The 20,582-nt window shown below is 39.7% G+C and overlaps 2 protein-coding genes across 4 annotated transcripts in view; both read left to right on the top strand.

Moving 5' to 3' along the window:
- Positions 1–884: 884 nt before the first annotated feature.
- Positions 885–20,582, top strand: part of LOC117075843 (torsin-1A-interacting protein 2) — a 39,328-nt gene continuing 19,630 nt past the window's right edge. For 2 of the 3 annotated variants that reach the window (XM_033198585.1, XM_033198586.1), the window contains exons 1-3: positions 885–1,026; positions 1,346–1,480; positions 14,150–14,565. The gene's annotated coding sequence lies outside the window, so the exon portion shown is untranslated. Of the gene's footprint in view, positions 1,027–1,345; positions 1,481–14,149; positions 14,566–20,582 lie in introns of those variants that run through there. The other variant, XM_033198587.1, reaches the window with a different exon arrangement.
- On the top strand, positions 14,434–17,290 carry LOC117075844 (torsin-1A-interacting protein 2). Its single transcript, XM_033198588.1, has one exon. The coding sequence runs from the start codon at positions 14,825–14,827 to the stop codon at positions 15,218–15,220; it is 396 nt and encodes a 131-aa protein (XP_033054479.1). The 5' UTR covers positions 14,434–14,824; the 3' UTR covers positions 15,221–17,290.

Genomic DNA, 20,582 nt, shown 5'->3' with positions numbered 1-20,582 from the left:
ATTAAATGAGGCATTATTAATTCAATAAATACCTGAGCTACTATGTAGTAGGCAGTCCCTGTTCTCTGTGCTGGGGATACAGCAGTGAACAAAATAGATTAAAAAAAAAAATGTTTCCTGCCTTCTTGGAGATTATATTCTATGGGAGGAGTCAGGCAAAAATCAAAATAAGTAAAATAGTGTGTTGGTCAGGACTGTTACGGAAGAAACTGAGGAAAGGGGAAGGGAGTTTTACATGAGTAGATTTCTTCTTGAAATTGGTTTAGATTTGTCTTGAATTGGTGTAGTTTAAGAACAGGAATTTTAGACTTACTCGATTTTGCCCCCAACAAATTGTGTGTTCTTGGGTAAATTGCTCGCCATCTCTTAATTTTCACATTTATAAAATTAATAGATCAAAACAATAGCTATTTTTTTGTCACTACTGTCATTTAGCAGACATACTACATATGTCATCTAATTTACTCGTAACAATCTTACAAGGTAAGTAACGTCCCCATTTGATACACGAGCAAACTGAGGTTTAGATTAGGCAATTCGTTTGAGTACATGCTCCTCTTAATGGCACAGAGGGTGTGTTCCAGGACTTGGTGCTTGCCATTATCATTTAGTACTGCTTCTCACTGTGTTGGTCCTATGAGTTTCTTCAGTCTATGAATGTCAGATCATATGGGTCAGGGTGGTCGACGTCTTACAGAGATGCCTGTAATCCTGTCAGATAGCGTGAGAACTCGGGGACCTCCGCGGCTTGGTCGCGCATTTACCGCGCCTGTCGCTGGGTCAGACGACCTGGCAGTAGAGGGTGGAGGATGGAGGAGAAGGCAGAAGGCAGGGCGCGGAGACTACTAGTCCCAGCATTCCACAGGCGCCTTCCGGCGGAAAGTGTTTGTTATATGGGCGGGGACCCTGGGCGACATTCGGGCCGCGGCGGCCGCTGGGTGCAGCCGAGCGGTGTGGAGCGGAAAGACCACTCGAAGGGCTCTCTTGATAGTAACAGTTCTACGATTTAAAACCCCGCCAGAATTTGTAAGTAAACAAAATGACTATGCAACTTTTCCATGTTTTAGTATTGGAATTGATGTCTTGAATTTTTCAAAAGGACTTCCAGAAACGGTCCCTCCCCACCCCCACCTCCCTACCGCACAAATGGTATTTTAATTTTTATTGTTTTTGAGACAGGTACTTGTTCTGTCACTCAGGCTAGAGTACAGTGGCGTGATTATAGCTCACCACAGCCTCATACTTCTGGGCTCAAGCGATCCTCCCGCCTCAGCTTCCTAAGTAGCTGGAACTACAGGCCGGCACCACCTTGCCCCACTAATAACTTTATTTTTTATTTTTGTAGAGACAGGGTCCCACTGTATTGTCCAGGCGGGTCTCGAACTCCTGGCTTCAAGCGATCTTCCCGCCTCAGCCTCCCAAAGTGCTGGGATTACAGGTGTGAGCCACCACGCCTGGCCTCACTCAAACAGTAAACGAGGTAGGTTGGGGGTATATTTTTGTTTTGGGATAAAAAGAAACTGAATCTTATAAATATTAAACGGGGTAAGATGTGAGTAAATTTTGGGGTTTAGACTTTAATATGAGAAGCAGAATTATTTTAGGGTTTGAAATGTAAGTGGGAAATTTGCCTACTAGTGTAGGTGGCGATTACTCCATGCCCAGCATGCCTAGGATCTCGACATTCTTAATCTTAATCCTGAAAAGATAGTACTTAAAAAAAAAATGGTGCTAAAAAGGGCAACGTTGAAGTTTTAGTAAGACTTCCTACCATTTTGCTTACATATTATATATATACTATTCTCCCAATTGTGTTTAATACCTGATGAAAAAGTTTGTGCCTTTTCCTTCTTTTAACAAAGTTCATAGTACTCTCTACTTTATGAGTAATGCTTAATTATCAGACTTTATACTGTTACACAGATCCAGAAATGAGTTACATAGATTAAACATACTGGTTTTGTTTTACCTGTCTTTAGGTTTTAACCCATTTTATTTTGGATCTGTATGAGAGATCCTTTCTTTAAGCTGTGGCAGTTATCTATGTTTTTTGAGCTTTATTTTTTGAGCACAAGGTGAGTATATAAAGGGCCAGTGGAAACATTTAATAAAAAAAGGAACTTCGTGGTAGAGTAACTACAGATGTTCTTGGAAGCCTTTGTGTGGATTAGAACAGTTTGAAAAACTAACATTTGCTATGAAAATTGAGTGCCTGTCCTCAATAATGTTTATTATGCTGAATGTGCAGTCCACAACTTGATTACCTGTTTTTCTGCAGGTTTGTTACTCAACCTTTCGTGACTCATTTAAGAACTATTTTATCTAGTTTCTTTCCTAATGTAGAGGTAGTGCTAGCTTGAGAGCTTCAATAATTCACAAGTCAATTAACTTCAGAATGTAGCTAATTATTTGAGGATTATTGGGTGTTTTAACAATGTATTATATCTTGTATATAACTTATTTTTGCCTAAGAAGTCATTTCTGAGTTCCATTCATTTCCATGGAAAACAGAAGTCAAAACTCTATTCCAGGAAAGTCCACACTTCTTTGAAATGCCACTTGAATTTCCTGAAGGAAAGTCTGCTTCAAGAAGCCTTGTCTGCTTTATCACTTCGAGGTTGTTCACTAAGTTAACTGCGAAGGCCCATAAACTTGGAGATTTGACAACCTCCCAAAAAATTTGAAGAATGAAGAATTGGCTGTTTTATTTACTGTTTAGAATTTTAATTGTGTTAAAATTTCATTATATTTCTACATCATATGAACTACTGGATTAAACTGTGCCCCACAAGAAGGAATTCGTAGGCGATCGTACATTATCATAAATTTTGCACAGAAATCAAACATTTGGGAATAAGGAAGGGTGTCCCTAACATTGGTGATGAGCAGTGACTTTGGAGTCATAGCTGGGTTTGAATTCCTATTTTGTCACTATGTGGGCTGTTTTCCTCCTTACTGGTATTTAAAGGAGCTGACACTTTTTTTTTTTTTTTGGTGCCATGACTCAGTTATGAACTGTGCACATAATTTTGGTAATCGAAATTTCTGGGAAGAAAATTCACCTATAATTCCACTACCTCAACAAATCAAATTGTTTGGTTTTTAGAGATTTTCCTTCAGCCCTTGACCATGAGTATATATCATGTAAATGTAATGACATTTTTGGAAAAAGTCAAATTTTAAAACATTGGATTCTTCTGGGGTTTTGTTTTAATTAAATGAAGCTATTTGGTTTTGCCTTTAGTAGTTCAAATAATAACAATTTACAGTTTTTGAGGACTTCTTTTGTGCCCCTGTGGTTGTCAGTATTGCACATTATCTCATTTAATCTTCACATTGCCTCTTTCATCTGAATACTTTTATTCCATTTTGTAATTAAGAAAACCAAGGAAAAAGTTAGCCAGGGGCTGGGCACAGTGGCTCACGCCTATAGCCCCAGCATTTTGGGAGGCCAAGGTGGGATCACTTGAGGTCAGGAGTTTGAGACCAGCCTGGCCAACATGGTGAAACCCCATCTCTACTAAAAATACAAAGAAATTAGCTGGGCATGGTGGCGGACACCTGTAATCCCAGCTTCTCGGGAGGCTCGAGGCAGGAGAATCGTTTGACCCTGGGAGGCAGAGGTTACTGTGAGCTGAGGTCGGGCCATTGCACTCCAGCCTGGGGGACAGAGTGAGACTCCGTCTCAAAAACAAAACAAAAAACAAAGAAAACCAAGGGCAGAGAGAGAGAAAGAGAAACACCAAGTCAGAAGCTGGAGCAGTCATTCAGGCCTAGGCAGTCTGACCTTAGAGAATAATGCTATATTGGGTTTTATGTTGGGTAGATTTGCTTTATGGATGTTAGGTCATATTTGTAGATAGGAGTTGATCCTGGAGGCTGACTTACAACTTTCTTTGTATGAAAGTAACATTATTTACAGTTTTTTGTTTGTTTCTTTTTTGAGACAGGATCTCTCTTGTTCAGGCTGGAGCACAGTGGCACAATCACAGCTCACTGCATCCTTGACCTCCCAGTCTCAAGTAATCCTCCCACCTCAGCCTTCCAAGTAGCTGAGACTACAGGCACAGACCACCATACCTGACTAATTTTTGTATTTTTTGTATAGACAAGGTCTTGATATGTTGTCTAGGCTGGTCTCTGAACCCTTGGGCTCAAGCAGTCTTCTCCTGCCTGAACCTCCTGGGATTATAGGCATAAGCCACCATACCTGACTACAGTATTTTTTAAAGTACTGTATATAACTATCTTTTTCTTTTCTTTTCTTTTTTTTTTTTTTGTGGAGACAAGGGCTTGCTCTGTTGCCCAGGCTGGAGTATAGTGGCACTATCATGGCTTACTGCAAACTTGAACTCCTTAGCTCAAATGATCCTCCCACCTCAGTCTCCCAAGTAACTGAGACTATAGGCACACACTGCTACACCCAGCTATGTTTTGTATTTTTGTAGACATAGGGTCTCACTGTGTTGACCAGGCTGGTCTCAAACTCCCGGCCTGACATGATTCTCTCACCTTGGCTCCCAGAAGGCTGGGATTAAAGGCATGAGCCACTGCGCTTCCTGCCCCTACCCCCCTTTATAACTACTTTGACCACTAGATTTTTAACAAATGTTGTAGGAAAATAAAGAAGATAAGGGAAATGTTTAGTTCCTTAACAGATGAGGCCATTCACCTATAGTTTTATTAGTTGTAGTAAAAATATAATTTATATATAAGGCAAATTATTAGGTTTAAGTTTTCCTTTTTTTTTTGAGATAGAGTCTCGTTCTGTCGCCCAGGCTGGAGTGCAGTGGCATGATCTCGGCTCACTGCCAGCTCTGCCTCCCAAGTTCATGCCATTCTCCTGCCTCAGCCTCCCGAGTAGCTGGGACTACAGGCACCCGCCACCATGCCTGGCTAATTTTTTGGTATTTTTAGTAGAGATGGGGTTTCACCGTATTAGCCAGGATGGTCTCGATCTCCTGACATCATGATATGCCCGTCTTGGCCTCCCAAAGTGCTGGGATTACAGGCGTGAGCCACCACGCCCGGCAAGCTTTCCTTTTTTAAAATTAAAAATATAAGATTTATAATGAAGGAAAACTAACTTTAAAGCAATGCTCCTTAAACTTTATAGTGAACACCAGAGTCATCTGGCAAATCTGTTAAAACATAAACTCCTGCCAGAGGCTCTCAGAGATTCTGGTCTAGTGGGTCTAGGTTGGGGCCTGAATTTGTTCTTTTAGCAAGCTCCTAGGTAATGCTAATGATTCCTGGCTAATGAGTTGAATATAGTAAGGAAACAAACACACAATTGTTGTCCATATTGTTGGCTTGATAGTTATACCCCAGTAGCACTGAGCATTGAGATCTTGGTTTGTAAAGACACTAGGACTTTTTAGAGAAGTGGCTGATTTCAGTGCAGAGGCAGAGAAAATACAAGATAAGCCTGAAACATCCTGTGGTGCTTGAAAGTAAGGAAATGCTAGAAAAAGGGACCTTGTCAAAAGGAGCCAACTTGAAGGAGTTCCTGGTATCCAGGTTGGAACAATTTGAGCAGTAAAATGAATAATGATAGTATTGGACTTTAACCCATAAAATAAAATGAGTTCATACTGATATTGCTGAATAAGTAGGGGAGAAGGGACAACTCTTTCTAACAGAAGAATTCTGATTAGTAAACATTGAAGGAAAGAAGGAAATACAAAACCACCATTAGGGAAACAGTACCTTAGTCGTCGTTGCAGACAAAATCCAGTTAGAGGACAATCAGAGTATTTACATAGTCTCAAAGTATCTCTCCCAGAATAATTATTAACTACAAAGAAAAAATAGTAATCTGACAGTGGAGATACTATGTTAAAAAAGTGATTAAGGTTAACATCACCAGTAATAAGACAAGGACATCATGAACCCAAAGATATGCAGTGAGAAGGACACAGTGGCATTTCTGTGGTGTTTGTTATTGCCAAAAATGCGTAATCTTTTTATCTTTCCAATCATGATAAACTATTATAAAAATCTAAACTGAGGAACATTCTACAAAATAACTGGCCAGGCCAGGTGCCGAGGCTCATGCCTGTAATCCCAGCACTTTGGGAAGCCAAGGCAAGAGGATCACTTGAGCCCAGGAGTTCGAGACCAGCCTAGGGAACGTAGCAAGACCACATCTCTATTTTAAAAAATTAAAAACAAAAAACACTAAACCCAAAATAACTGACCGGTATTCTTCAAAAGTATGAAGGTCACAAAGAAGAAAAGGCCACAAATGACAGGTAAACACTGAGGAACTGTCATAGACTGAAGACTAAGGAAAAATAACAACTAAAAGAAATGGTGAAATTTGAACGTAGCCTCTGGTTTAGTTAATTGAATTGTATCAATGTTGATTTCTTGTTTTTGATAACTATAATTATATAAGATGCTAGATGAAGGATATAACGGAACTCTGTGCTATTTTTGCAACTTTTCTGTAAGTCTAAAATTAGTTCAAAATAAAAAGTTTAATAAAAATATGTTGACTTGAAGTAGATACTAAAAGTGGTTAGGGAAGTTGAACTAAACCTGGCAGCCAGTCGTGCCACCCACTATCAGAAATCTTAGCAAACTCTTAGATCCTTTGTGCATAGCTTAATACCTCTACATGGTCAACTGAAACTAGAGAGACAAGTCAAAGGAGTTGGGAGGGAGTAGGAAGAAGGTTAAGTAGGAAAGGAAGACTTTCTGTACTCAGAAAATATCTACAGAATTTGAACTTCGCCAGGCATTCAGTTCCTGTGTAAAAAACAGTTGCCTAGGGAGGTAGAGTGCTTTTTGTTCCTAGGCTAGTACTTTTTCAAACTCCCTTTCAAAAATCTAAAGTCACCAGTTAGTGAAAATACAGAGAAACGAACATTTGTGAAAATAATAATACTGGGATACTATGACAGTGGATATGGTACAGAGGAATGGGCAAGACTTAGAAATTTAGTTTTAGACAAACAATAAATAGCTAGCACAGGTTATAGAAATACCTAAGCTTGGCACCAGATCTGAGTGTTGAAAGCTGTGTATTAGCCTTAAAGGTTTGGCCGCTGGTGTTTTGAAGTGAAATTGTAGACAGAATTTGGACCATGGACTTTTGGAGCATTAGAGCAACATAGACAGAAATGTACCAGTAAATTTCTAAACCAGTTGTTCTCCTTTATGGCCATCCCCCTCAAAAAGTATGCTAGCAATGCATACACACCTGTTTTGCTTGGGGCAAGAGAGAGGAGAACATTCTGCAGCTATTTTCTAACCTTGGATCATATTTTTTATTTGGCTGATCTGTTCTAAAGAGGGAACAGTGTGTGTACTACATAGTACTGAAGATTGTCATCCATATGCCTTCTCTCAGTGATCTCAAGATTGCCAAATTCCAAGTAGTTTCTCACAAAACAAGTTGACTTTTTTCCAGGAGCATTTTATTTTCAACACAAAATTATTTTAGATTATATGAATTCAAAAAGAAGAATGATTCCTTTTTTCATACTTCTTAGTCTCTCATTATCTAAATTCAGAAGGTAGTTGTGAAATAGGAAACTCTTAAGATTTCACTTTGTGTATGAAACTTATTGGAGAAAACCATCTCATACAAAAAAAGTTATGATTATTGATTAGCCTTGACTGTAATACCCCCTGGAAGAAAATATTTAAAATGAGAATTCAAGAGAGTTTAGAGCATTTTTACTTTTTCTATGTGCCTATCTTGATTATATATATCATATGAGGAATTGATTGAGGCTAAAGTATAAGGGATAAATTGCCTGGAAAGGTCATTCCAATCCTGACTCAGTCTGAAACTTAATTATTATGCTACGACAAAAAAGAATAAGGGAATTTTTGTCTTTTGAAGGCAGATTTGAACTTACTAACATACATTCAGGAAATAGCAAAGAACAAGGTAGGCTATTTAGAGAAGTTGATTAAAAAGTTGCCATGGTTAGTTGATGTAAATCTCAGTGGATTAAACAGAACTACATTTTCTGTTTCAGTGTGAAAGTACTATTTTCTTTTCTAAATTTTCTTTTAATAAAGTTTCAGGAAGGATCTTAAACTTATTTTAGTTCACATACACAAAACCCCTGATTTGTATTTTCTTTTGTGCAGCAGAGAAGCTCCTCAAATTTTGTTTTTTTGCCCACTGTTTTTAGTGAAGGAGGTTTGAAAATACAGGCATCCCACCTTCTGCTGTGGGCCTCCCTAAATTTCCAGTGATCTCTACAGGGGATCTTTTTTTTATCCCTCTAAGAGCCCTTAGCCTTCACCTAAATCAGTGGTTCCAGTCTGGATTCCCTAGACATCTAGAAGTCCTGAATGATTGTTCTTTCTGTATCCATAGTACTTGGCATTGGGCCTAGCACATGATGCGATCCTCAGATAACAAACAATTTATGTTTAACAATCATAGACTAATGGTAGTTCTCAAGGTATTGTCAGCATTTTTAAAAACCTAATGATAGTCATATACTTACCTTAAATCAGCTGCTTTGGACTTAAGCTAATGGAATTGAGAAAGGAAGCCAGTTTTAGGATATCCAGATCTTTCCAACTCTATGTTATAGGGATGTAACGTATTTTGTCTAATTTAAAATGTTGGAAGTTTTTAAACCAAGACTGGTAGCATTAGTTTTTTGTTTTATTAGAAATTCTGTTTGGCAGATCTACTTATCTGATTACTAAAAATTAGAAAACAAAATTATTACAACGCTGCAGATTGTTTGGACATCTTTCCAAAATGGGGGAGGAGGGATAGGGTTGGAAAAAAGTTACCTTTGATGGCAAAATGGTTAGGAACCATAGTGCCTAATGGTCCTGAATCATTTCAGATTCCTCTGGGAGTTTAAAAGGATGTACCATCTTTTTGGGAAAAAATGCACATATGTATTGAAGATTTATTTATTTATTTATTTTCTGAGATGGAGTCTTGCTCTGTCACCCAGGCTAGAGTGCAGTGGCGTGATCTCGGCTCACCACAAGCTCCACCTTCCGGGTTCACGCCATTCTTCTGCCTTAGCCTCCTGAATAACTGGGACTACAGGCACCTGCCACCACAACTGGCTAATTTTTTTGTATTTTTAGTAGAGATAGAGTTTCACCGTGTGTTAGCCAGGATGGTCTCCATCTCCTGATCTCGTGATCCACCCGCCTCGGCCTCCCAAAGTGCTGGGATTACAGGCATAAGCCACTGCGCCCAGCCGTAAAGATTTTTATATGTAATTCCAGAGGATTCAGGACTCCTGGAAGTTTATCCTGTATTTTTTGGTGTGGAAGTGAAAAATTATGAGAGGTGATTTCTCCCACCACCAATATTTATTCATAGTGGAAGAGTATCCTTTGGCTTTGTGAGCAGATTAAATGAGTTAATACGAATAAAGTGTTTAGAACAGAAAATAGCACTCCATAAGTGTTAGCTACTAAATGTTATTATCTAATAGACAGAGGGTTACTGTATACTGTTTATCCTGCTGAATAAAGTTTTCTGAGTTGTATATTGCTTGGAGGAACTGTGCCTTTTTCTAATTTGTATAAAGGCGTCATGTGAAATAGCAGCTTCCCTACACACAAATTCATGCCTTCAGAGAGTATGCTAAGATAAACCCTCTTTTGTACAATCATTAGGTAGGCTTCTTTTTACCTTATTTCTATGAAGAGATGGCTTAAAATTTTGTGAGGAAACCAAAGATCCGTATCCTTCTATTTCGCTCTTCTGTTTTTTTTTTTTTTTTTTTTTTTGAGACGGAGTCTCGCTCTGTCGCCTGGGCTGGAGTGCAGTGGCCGGATCTCAGCTCACTGCAAGCTCCGCCTCCCGGGTTTACGCCATTCTCCTGCCTCAGCCTCCCGAGCAGCTGGGACTACAGGCGCCCGCCACCTCGCCCGGCTAGTTTTTTTTTTTTTTGTATTTTTTAGTAGAGACGGGGTTTCACCATATTAGCCAGGATGGTCTCGATCTCCTGACCTCATGATCCGCCTGTCTCGGCCTCCCAAAGTGCTGGGATTACAGGCTTGAGCCACCGCGCCCGGCCTCGCTCTTCTTTATCCCAACGTAAGTTGCCTGCTTTGCCTCTGAGCAGATTAACTGCTACTGGTCTTCTTGTCCACAATGTGAAAGTTTGGTTTTGCTTATTAACCTCTTTTTTTAAACATTATAAAATATTGAATAGAGATGCTGTAAGCTATTAGGATTTATGATACAGTGGGTGTTCTTGTACTTTCACCCAGTTAAAGAAAACAAAATTACAATTATCTTTGAAACTCTTTGAATGCCCTTCATCTCCCACCCTTCCCTCTCCCATCAGAGGTAATAATTATCCTCGGGTTTGGACTTATACTTCTTTTTTGTTTTTAAAGCTTTATTGCAGCCGGGCGCGGTGGCTTACGCCTGTAATCCCAGCACTTTGGGAGGCTGAGGCGGGCGGATCACCTGAGGTCGGGAGTTCGAGACCAGCCTGACCAACATGGAGAAACCCCGTCTCTACTAAAAATACACAGTTGGGCCGGGCATGGTGGCTCATGCCTATAATCCCAGCACTTTGGGAGTCTGAGGCGGGCAGATCACCTGAGGTTGGGAGTTCGAGACCAGCCTCACCAATATGGAGAAACCCTGTCTGTACTAAAAATACAAAATTAGCCGGGCATGATGGTGCATGTCTGTAATCCCAGCTACTCAGGAGGCTGAGGCAAGAGAATTGCTTGAATTCAGGAGGCAGAGGTTACGGTGAGCGAAGATTGCGCCATTGCACTCCAGCCTAAGCAACAAGAGCAAAACTCCTTATCAAAAAAAGAAAAAAGCTTTATTGCATATTTCTCCCTAAACAATACATTAATTTTATATCCTTTTGAAACTTTATGTAAGTGGAAAGTTTATATAAGAATGTGTACATGTATTTATTTTTTTCCTTGTGCTACTTACATTTTTTTTAAGCTCAACATTCTTGAGTTTCATCTATGTTTATAATGACAGTATCCTATTGTACAGCAGTACCTCAATTTTTTCATTCTCCTGTTTGTGGCCATTGTGGCTGTTATTTTGCTATTACACAGTGCTACCATGAATATTTTTATTCATGTTTTTAAATGTACAGGTACAATTTCTCTAGGGTATGTGCCTAAGAGTGGAATTGCTGAGTTATAGGAAATGCACATCTTCAGCTTTACTAGGTAATGCCAATTCCAAAAGTGATTGTACAAATTTGTAGTCCTGTCATTAGAATATAAGAATTCAAGTTGCATTTTATTTTTGTCATTTATTCATTCCAGAAATATTTATAGGACACTATAGCAGTAAATAAAAAGGTAAAATGCCCTGCTCTCAGGGAGTTTATATTTTAGTGGAGAAAAATAGCCAAAATAAATAATGTAGCAAAATGGTGCCTGTTTTATGTGAAAAAAAATAAAACAAGCATAGTACTTGTTATTACATTGCTGATAGAGCCATATGTAGGGGGATTTGAGGCTAAGAGGATGGGATATAACCAAGAAGTCCTGTGTTTCAGGTGGTGATTGACATGAACAGAGATGCAGGTATGAGATTGATCCTGATGCTTTCAAGCAGATAATGGTAGTGAAGCTGTGAGTGTTGGGGTGGGGATGGGGGTTAGGAATCTTGCCAGGAGCATTTTCCCAGGCCCCTCTCTTCACTTCTACTCATCCAGTAGCTCTAAGGCTAAAGAATGAGTGAGGAAGCTGGTACTGCGTGGTATTATTCTGAGCATTTGGAGTTCTGGGAACCCCTATTGGCTCTTACCTACGGAGGTTTAAAGGACCAGGAGAGGAGGGAAGACTTGTCTGGAACATATGGAACGGTGGAGTTCTCTTGATACAGGAATACTTGGAATTCAAGTGCTTGTTTGATTACTGAAGTTGGAAAACTGAAGGTTGGTGAATGGATGGAATTATTCTGAGCACTTGGAGCTTTAGGGTTTTCTCTTGACTCCTAGTGGAGTCCTCTGGGAGGAGTGGTTTTTCCTCTAGTATGTGGAGCCCCCTTTGTCAAACTTGTTAGTTTTTGTAGTGTGGTAGATGTGAAATAGTATCTTGCTGATAATACAGTGGTATCTTGTTGGATTTACTTGATTTCACTCTAAAAATCCAAAATCTGATCAATTAAATGTCAGACTTTTTATTTTTTAGCTTATGTGTTTATTGGGCTCCACCAGTGTGGGAGTTTTATCTGTCATCTCTCTGTATCATGACTAGAGACCCAAGATTTAATTCAGTAGCCGAAGCTTTTACTCTGGTAGCTTTTGTCAACAGACCCTCATGGAAATCTATTATGCCTTGTGCTATCATTACCAAGTATGTAGTCATTGAGTTGGAAACCCAACCTTTTGTCCACTCTGCCTGAGGAACTAAATTAGTAGCCTTCACCCGTACATTGCTACCTAACCTCAGAAAACACATCAATATATCTACATTGACTCTATTTCACCCGCTCTGGGGCTCCCATCAAAATATGGGCCCCATGTTGTTGGAGCACTATCAGAGGCTCTTCATTTGCCTTTTAAATTTACCATTTTAAAATCTGAGAATCACAGCTATTACTTCTGTAAGGAAAGTGCTTTGGCTTACCACAACTAAGGCTGTAATTCCTTCTATTTTTCAGGCCAAATGTTTATATTTTAACTCGTGCCCTCCCCAGTGTATCTTATTACTCTCACAGGATCAAGTCTCAGAATTTACAAAAAGAACATTGGAGAAAGACATGGTATATATAGTACTCTGATAATCTGTGGCACTCTCTAGGTGGCCTTCTAGTTGCTCCATACATCGTACTGTCCCACCTTATTTACATGCTACATTCGGTGTCATGAAGGAGTGCAAAGATGATAACATATGCAAATTCCAACTGATTTACTCTATGCATTTTCCAAGAATAGCTCAGGACTATTGCTCAAGGCTGTTCCTTACTTGCCTTCTCAGACTGACACTGTGTATAAACCAATAAAACTAGATGGTGGGCAGCTGGGCATGGTGGCTTACTCCTATAGTCCCAGCACTTTGGGAGGCCAAGGTGGGTGGATCACCTGAGGTTGGAAGTTCGAGACCAGCCTGACGAACATGGAGAAACCCCGTCTCTAGTAAAAATACAAAATTAGCCGGGCGTGGTGGCGCATGCCTGTGATTCCAGCTACTCGGGAGGCTGAAACAGGAGAATCGCTTGAACCCAGGAGGCGGAGGTTGCGGTGAGCCAAGATTTTGCCATTGCACTCCAACCTGGGCAACAAGAATGAAACTCTGTCTCAAAAAGAAAAAAAAAAGGCCGGGCGCGGTGGCTCAAGCCTGTAATCCCAGCACTTTGGGAGGCCGAGACGGGCGGATCACGAGGTCAGGAGATCGAGACCATCCTGGCTAACACGATGAAACCCCGTCTCTACTAAAATATACAAAAAATTAGCCGGGCGAGATGGCGGGCGCCTGTAGTCCCAGCTACTCGGGAGGCTGAGGCGAGAGAATGGCGTAAACCCGGGAGGCGGAGCTTGCAGTGAGCTGAGATCCGGCCACTGCACTCCAGCCTGGGCGACAGAGCGAGACTCCGTCTCAAAAAAAAAAAAGAAAAAAAAAAAACCAAACAACAACAACAAAAAAACCAACTAGATGGTGAGCAATGAGACCTGCCTCTCTTGATTTTTGACTTTTTTTTTTTTTTTAAGCCTTCAAAAGGATTTCATCCAACTTCCTATGGTTAGCTTTTAAGAGTATTATCTAAAAACTGTGTACGCTTTTTTCTTTTTTTTTTGGATGGATTGAAACCTATTATCGAAAGGCTGTCATTGTTAATGTTATCCCATTCATTATGGGGATACCATAAGTGGCATCCATTTCACAGAAGAGATGTATAAGTAAGAGATTGCTAAGTTTTACCAGGTTAGATATGATTATACAGACCTTATTATTCCCAAGGTACACATGGAGTAAAGAAGAAATAACAATCCTAAAAAATTAAGCTAGTCCTAGTATAAATGATCCAGAATTCTTCCTAGTGCCAACATATCAGTTGGTTTGAACCCATGTTAAATAGTCATGGGAAAACCAGTGAGACATTTCTTATCTGCCTTAACTAACCTGAATAATTTCCAAATGCATGTTTCTAATAATAATGTGAACAACTGCAAAACCCATGAGTCGTCTGAAGTTTTATCATTTACAGGTATGTGACGCATTCCCAGACTCTCCAGCCAACTGAGCATCAGCTCCTGCACGGCAACTGGGTCCTGATTAATGTCCTCCCGAGACAGACTTCATTGGATCCACACTCAAGAGGACTCTGCCAGGTTTTTCTGACCCCTCTACATTGTTATAAAGTGCCAAGGCCTTAAGACTTGGGTACGTGTATTACAACAGCAAGAGTGCCAGCGCCAACAAAAGACCCATTGGACCTGTCAGCTCCTCTGTTTCACCAAGCAGACACAGTAACCTTACCAACAAAGAGTAAGCCAAGTGCCTCTGTGTGACACGACCCGCAGCTGATAACGCATACGAAAAATATAACTAATTTAGACTAGAGCCCTATCTCTTCTTGAGAAGCTGGGATTTGAAGGAGCTATCTTGAGATCTGTACTGCTAGTAAGTGACTGATAACATTATAAACTGGATCGGTCCCTGAGTTCAGAGACTGAGTTGCAATTGAGTGAAAAATAGACAACGAAATCTTGAAGAATTGCACTGAGGTGCAAGCCAAGTTTATTTGGCTCTCCAAATAATATTGGTTGAACTAAGAAATTGGTAATCCAAACCTGTAATAGGACTGGTGTTTGGGTGTCTCTCTTTGTCATTGTTGCCTCTTGCTGTTACATTGCTGTCTGTGTTGTCTTTCTAGGTCCAGATGTTTTCAGATAATTCACATTGCCCTGATTGTGGACAACAGTGGTTCCCTAGTTTAGAACTAGGCCACTGGTTGTACCAAACTGAACTTGTTGAAAATGAATGTTACCAGGTATTCTTAGACCGTATTAACAGAGCTGATTATTGCCCCGAGTGTTATCCCGATAATCCTGCTAATAGAAGCCTTGTTCTTCCTTGGTCTTTCCCACTTGAGTGGGCTCCCCAGAATCTCACCAGATGGACCTTTGAGAAAGCTTGCCACCCATTTCTTCTGGGTCCTCCACTGGTTAGAAAAAGAATACATGACTCTCGAGTAGCTGGTTTTAACCCTGCATTACAGTTAATCTTGACCAGAACAGATAAAACCTTAAACAAAAAGCTGGGTCAAAACAAATAGCTTCTATAATAGTCAAAATTGCCAACTTTAGAGGCTTTTGTGTAGGTAGCCCAAGGAAGATGGAAAAATAATTAATTTCTAAGTCTGACCCAGATTGTCACTACTTTGGGAACTGCTTAAATTGTTGGATCTGCTTCTGTGGCCTATACATATTTTATTCACTATGAATTTAGTTAGTATTCCAGCCAGACTATTCATCTAGACTGAGATACACACACACACACACACACACACACACACACACACACACATATATACATAAAATAATCCATATTTCCTATAAACTGTTTTGGAACTAACTTACCACTCCTAAAAAAATTTCTGCAGCCTAATGAGTGACATATGACGAAGTAGTCCTAGAAGGGAAGTCCCATACTGTGTGCTTCATAATGGTATTTCTAATGATAACTTTTGTAGGAAAGCAGCCTCATTATAGCTGGATCCTAGATTAGTCCAGTGAATTTTAATAAGAAATTATGCTGTTGTAAACTCACCTCTTACGCATTGGTCAGCGATGATATATATATAGATAACATTTATCCATATATAGCCATTTATTCATCATTGGCCCTGTTTGGCCCATCCTCAGTGTGGCTGTGACATTATTGATAACTGGTCACTCAGATAAATCACGTTCTATTAGGAAACACCTACATAGGTGATGCAGAAACATGCAGAAATGCCACCTGTTTATACTTATGTGGCTTTACATAAACAAAAGACTGTCTTGTCTTTGTGGTGACTGAATTTACAATGTCCTCCCCTGGAAATGGAAAAGTACCTATCTAGGAGATGTATGACAAAAGAAATTATCAAGCCTGACTTCATATATATTATGAACAGTCTAGGGGAGGCATCTTTCTTAGAACTAAGAAGGTCTGCTGAACATTGGCCGCATTCTGGACTTCTATTGTTCATTAAAATCATGGACCCAGAGTTGGGGTTAAGCCACTTAGAAAAAGCTGTTGAAAACATCTCAAAGGCCACTGAACAATTTTTAAATTACACTTAACATGCCAGGTATCTAGGTATCTAGTGCTTTTGTACCACCTCAGCGATATTATCAAGGTCCCAGCTTCTTTCTGTCCTTCCCCCTTGGAATCCTCTTTTTTGTTGTTGTTTTTTTATTGCTTTTTTAAAAGTAGTGACCAAGTCTTGCTATATGGCCCAGGCTGGTTTCCAACTCCTAGGCTCAAGCCGTCCTCCTACCTCGGTCTCCCAAGGTACTGGGATTACAGGCGTGAGCCACCCCACCCGGCCTAGGATCCATGTTTGCTTTTTATCATTAGGATTTTTTTTTTTTTTTCGATGAGTACAATATGACTTCTTGTTGTAACAGACATTTTAATCCCTAGGAAAGGCTGGAAGTAGAGAGCAAAAGTCTTTCTTTCAAGTCTGTCTTTTATTTGGAAATCAAGTCTTTCCAAAAAATCTCTAGCAGATTTCTTCTTATATCTTATTATAAAGTATCAGTTTACAAGGGAGCCTGGGAAAGCTTGGCAAAGGGGAATAGGGTTATCATTGCCTGGGTAGGGCACATTGCCTCCATTGAAAAAATCAGGGCTCTTTTTTTTGTTGTTTTTCTGACAGAGTCTCGCTGTCTCGCCCAGGATGGAGTGCAGTGGCATGATCTCGGCTTACTGCAACCTTTGCATCCTAGGTTCAAGCGATTCTCCTGCCTCAGCCTCCCGAGTAGCAGGGATTACAGGTGCCTGCCACCACACCTGGCTAAGTTTTGTGTTTTTAGTACAGACGGGGTTTCACCATCTTGGCCAGGCTGGTCTTGAACTCCTGACTTCAGATGATCCACCTGCCCTGGTCTCCGACAGTGCTGGGATTACAGGTGTAGCCACTGTGCCCGACCAGGGCTCTTTTAGCAAGGAAAACATGAGGAATGAATGGCTATTGGTGTGCAACAAATCATACTTGCTACATGTTGTGAAACCTGAAGTTATTTGTTAGTCTGTATGAAGAATGTACCCCAGAGATGCACCCTGTATCTGCCTTATGTCTCTTACAATGGAGGTTCTCTCCTGTTATATTGCTGAATAAACTATGTGAACTGCTAAATTGACTGAAGACTAGTTAGTTTATCACTAACTCTTTAATGAAGAATTTCACTATCCTACAGTTCTTCCTAAAAAGTGAAAATTTACTTTAAGTGCTTTTGAGAATAGTATTATGATCAGTATTATTGCCCCTAAATTTTTTAATTATTAGAGAATGCTTACGTTGTAAGGACATATACAAAGAAACATTCTACAAATATGAAAATTTAAATATCAGCAAAATAGAGAAAAGGTCTTTGTTTTTGTTTTAGTGAATCTCTCCATTAAATAGTAAGATCAGATTAAAAGGATTTATACCATTGATTTCTCAAATCAATACCTAAGCAGTACCTGTGAGAGCTTGTTTAAAAATGGAGATTTCTTGGTCTGCTTTAGAAATTTTGATTCCTCAGGTTGCTTGTAGGGCCCAGGAATCTGCATATTATAAAAAACACCTCATGCCGAGTGCAGTGGCGTGTACCTGTTACCACGGCTACTTCAAAGGTTGAGGCAGCAGGATCACTTGAGCCCAGGAGTTCAAGACCAGCCTGAGACCCCTGTCTCTTTCAAAAAAAAACCAACAAAAAGGTATAAATAGTACTTTTGGAGATTCTGATGCAGGTGCTCTCTGGATCATACTTTGAGAAATGCTGTAGTAATATGTCCATAGTGTTTACTTATCTGGTTTAAAAGGGTGGGAGCAGAGTAGTCATAATACTGCAAGATAGTACCATTTATTTGCTAATACTGGTAATGTAAAAAGAGGTTTCATGTCAGACTGAAGATCACTCTTGATAATTTAGGTCATAACTCAGCCACATTTTTCTCATTAATTAAATTAATCAGGAATGTTTCAGTCCTCTTCACAAACAGTTTTGTTTGGTGTCATTATAAACTATGTGAATATATGAGCCAGAAAAATGAATAAAAAATATTAATTTTAATATTAAGAGGGTTACTTTGCCTTCAAACATTATCACATACCTGTTATATGGTAAGCTGTCAGAAATCAACATCATGTAGTAGAGCTCATAAAATTGAGCAAAGGAGAAAATTGAGGAAGCCTTTGAACAAAGCTTTTCACCTTAGGTCTTTCTAGTATATCTTCATATGGCTTAAAATATTGCAGGTTGTTCTAAAATACTCCATAGTTGATATGAATAATGAATTTTATTAAAACAAATGCTGTGTTGGTAAAATCAGTTGTAATGACAAATGATCTGGAGGGTTATCCAGTGTTTTAAATAGTGTGAGCTACACTCGTCTCTATTTTTATAGCGTGGAAGAGTTGGTAATACTGGTTATATGTTATGGTAGCATTTCTAAAATGACCATTATAACTAGTTCATGTTATTTTATGGCAGACCTGGTAGTGAAAAGGTTAATGGAAACATGCAAGGGCAGACTGGAAAGAAAATATATCCACCAAAGAGGTAGCTGTTGGGAGATGTGAGTGAGTGAGGTGAGATTTGTCTCTGAGTCACAGGTGAAGGAAGCCCAGGCAAACAAGAAGGCAGAAATGAGTCCATGGCATCCAAAGAATATGTTGCAGTCCACATGTCATAGCTGTCTATAAAAGTGAGATGAGCTGTAGCCCTTTCATCTCTCCAGTCTCCCTGGCAACCCTGAGTCTCCATGGAATTTTGGGGACACAGCTTGAAAATTGCTTTTTATAGAGGCAAAATAATGGCCTTGCAGCCAGCTGGGTTTGTATTCTAATTCTGACACTATTAAATGACCTTAGGCATTTTAACCTCTCTGTATCTAGTTTCTTCATCTGTGAAAAAGGTTGTGTAATAATACCCACCTCATACTGTTGTGAGGTGTAAGTGCAATAACATATACCAAACATATGGCACATACTAAATCTTTAGGATGAGGAAAGATGTAGGGCAAGAAAGCAAAAGCAGAAGTTAGAACTGGGGAATGATGTAGAGTCTTACTTGTTTTGTTTTGTTTTGTTTTTTTGAGAGAGTCTCGTTTTGTCACTTAGGCTGGAGTGCAGTAGTGCCTTCATGGCTCACTGCAGCCTTGACCTTCTGGGGTCAAGTGATCCTCCCACTTCAGCCCCCTAAGTAGCTGTGACTACAGGTTTGCACCACCACACCCAGCTAATTTTTGTATTTTTGTAGAGATGGAGTATCGCCATGTTGCCCAGACTGGTCTTGAACTCCTGGCTTCAAGCAATCCACTCAGCTCGGCCTCCCGAAGTGCTGGGATTATAGGCATGAACCACCATGTCCACCGAGTCTTAGTTTTAGAACAAGGATTAAAGCCAATTGTTTGAACTGATGCTGAATTATTATAAACTTATTGGCTGGTGGCTCACACATGTAATCCCAGCACTTTGGGAGGCTGAGGCAGGAGGATGACTTAAGTCCAGGAGTTGAAAACAAGCCTGAGCTATAGTGAGACCCCCCCAACTCTACAAAAAAGTTTTAAAAATAAAAAAAATTAGCTGGATGTGGTGACATGTGCCTGTAGTCCCAGCAACTCAGTAGGCTGAGTTGGGAGGATCACTTGAGCCTCAGTGAGCTATGATGGTACTACTGCCCTCCAGCCTGGGCAACAGAGTGAGGCCCTGTATCTAAAAACAAAAACAAAAAACTTCTTAAATCTCTCCTAATGAAGGACAAGATTGGTTTTGGGATGAGGTTGAGCCTGTGACATAAGTCAAATGGTCTTAGGTGTAAAGATTAAAAGGCCTGGAGGGATGGATGACCCAAGGCAGATTTTTGTCACAATGTTTAGGCCCTTTTTATAATCTTAATTATGGTAGATATAATTGCTATATGTCTTACATCACCTGAGACTTTCCACAACACTGAAATAAATTCCTAAAGTGGCAGGTCCCTGAAGAGGAAAAAGAAAAGAAATAAAGAAAAGTTGAAGGATATATACAAATTCACTCAGGTCATACGTGCTAGAGTCACAATTCAAACCTAGATTTAAGTATTCCAGAGTCAGGGTGCTTGTGGTATGCTTAATACAAGTCTTTTAAAGTATCATGGTTAGGTCCCACAGCTAGACTACCTGAGTTCAAATCCTGACTGCCCTCAGTAGTCATGTGTTCTTGGGTAAGGTTCTTAACTTTTCTGTATCTCAGTTTCCTCATCTCTAAAATAGTAGGAATATTAATAGTCTACACCTCATAAGATTGTTGTGAAGATTAAATGAGTTAATAAAGTGCTTTGAATGATGCCTGGCACAAAGAAGGCACTCAATAAATAGTAGTTCTTATAGTTGTTGTCTATGCTTTTTATGTTACTCGTTTTCATAGCAGGATTGTAACTACTTGTTTCAGGGCCAAGATA

The sequence above is a fragment of the Trachypithecus francoisi genome, unplaced genomic scaffold (genome assembly GCF_009764315.1).
Source record: "Trachypithecus francoisi isolate TF-2019V2 unplaced genomic scaffold, Tfra_2.0 Lachesis_group5, whole genome shotgun sequence".
In the NCBI taxonomy this organism is placed as follows: domain Eukaryota; kingdom Metazoa; phylum Chordata; class Mammalia; order Primates; family Cercopithecidae; genus Trachypithecus; species Trachypithecus francoisi.
Note: the sequence above shows the minus strand (reverse complement) of the source record. Positions and strands in the feature narration are given on the sequence as shown.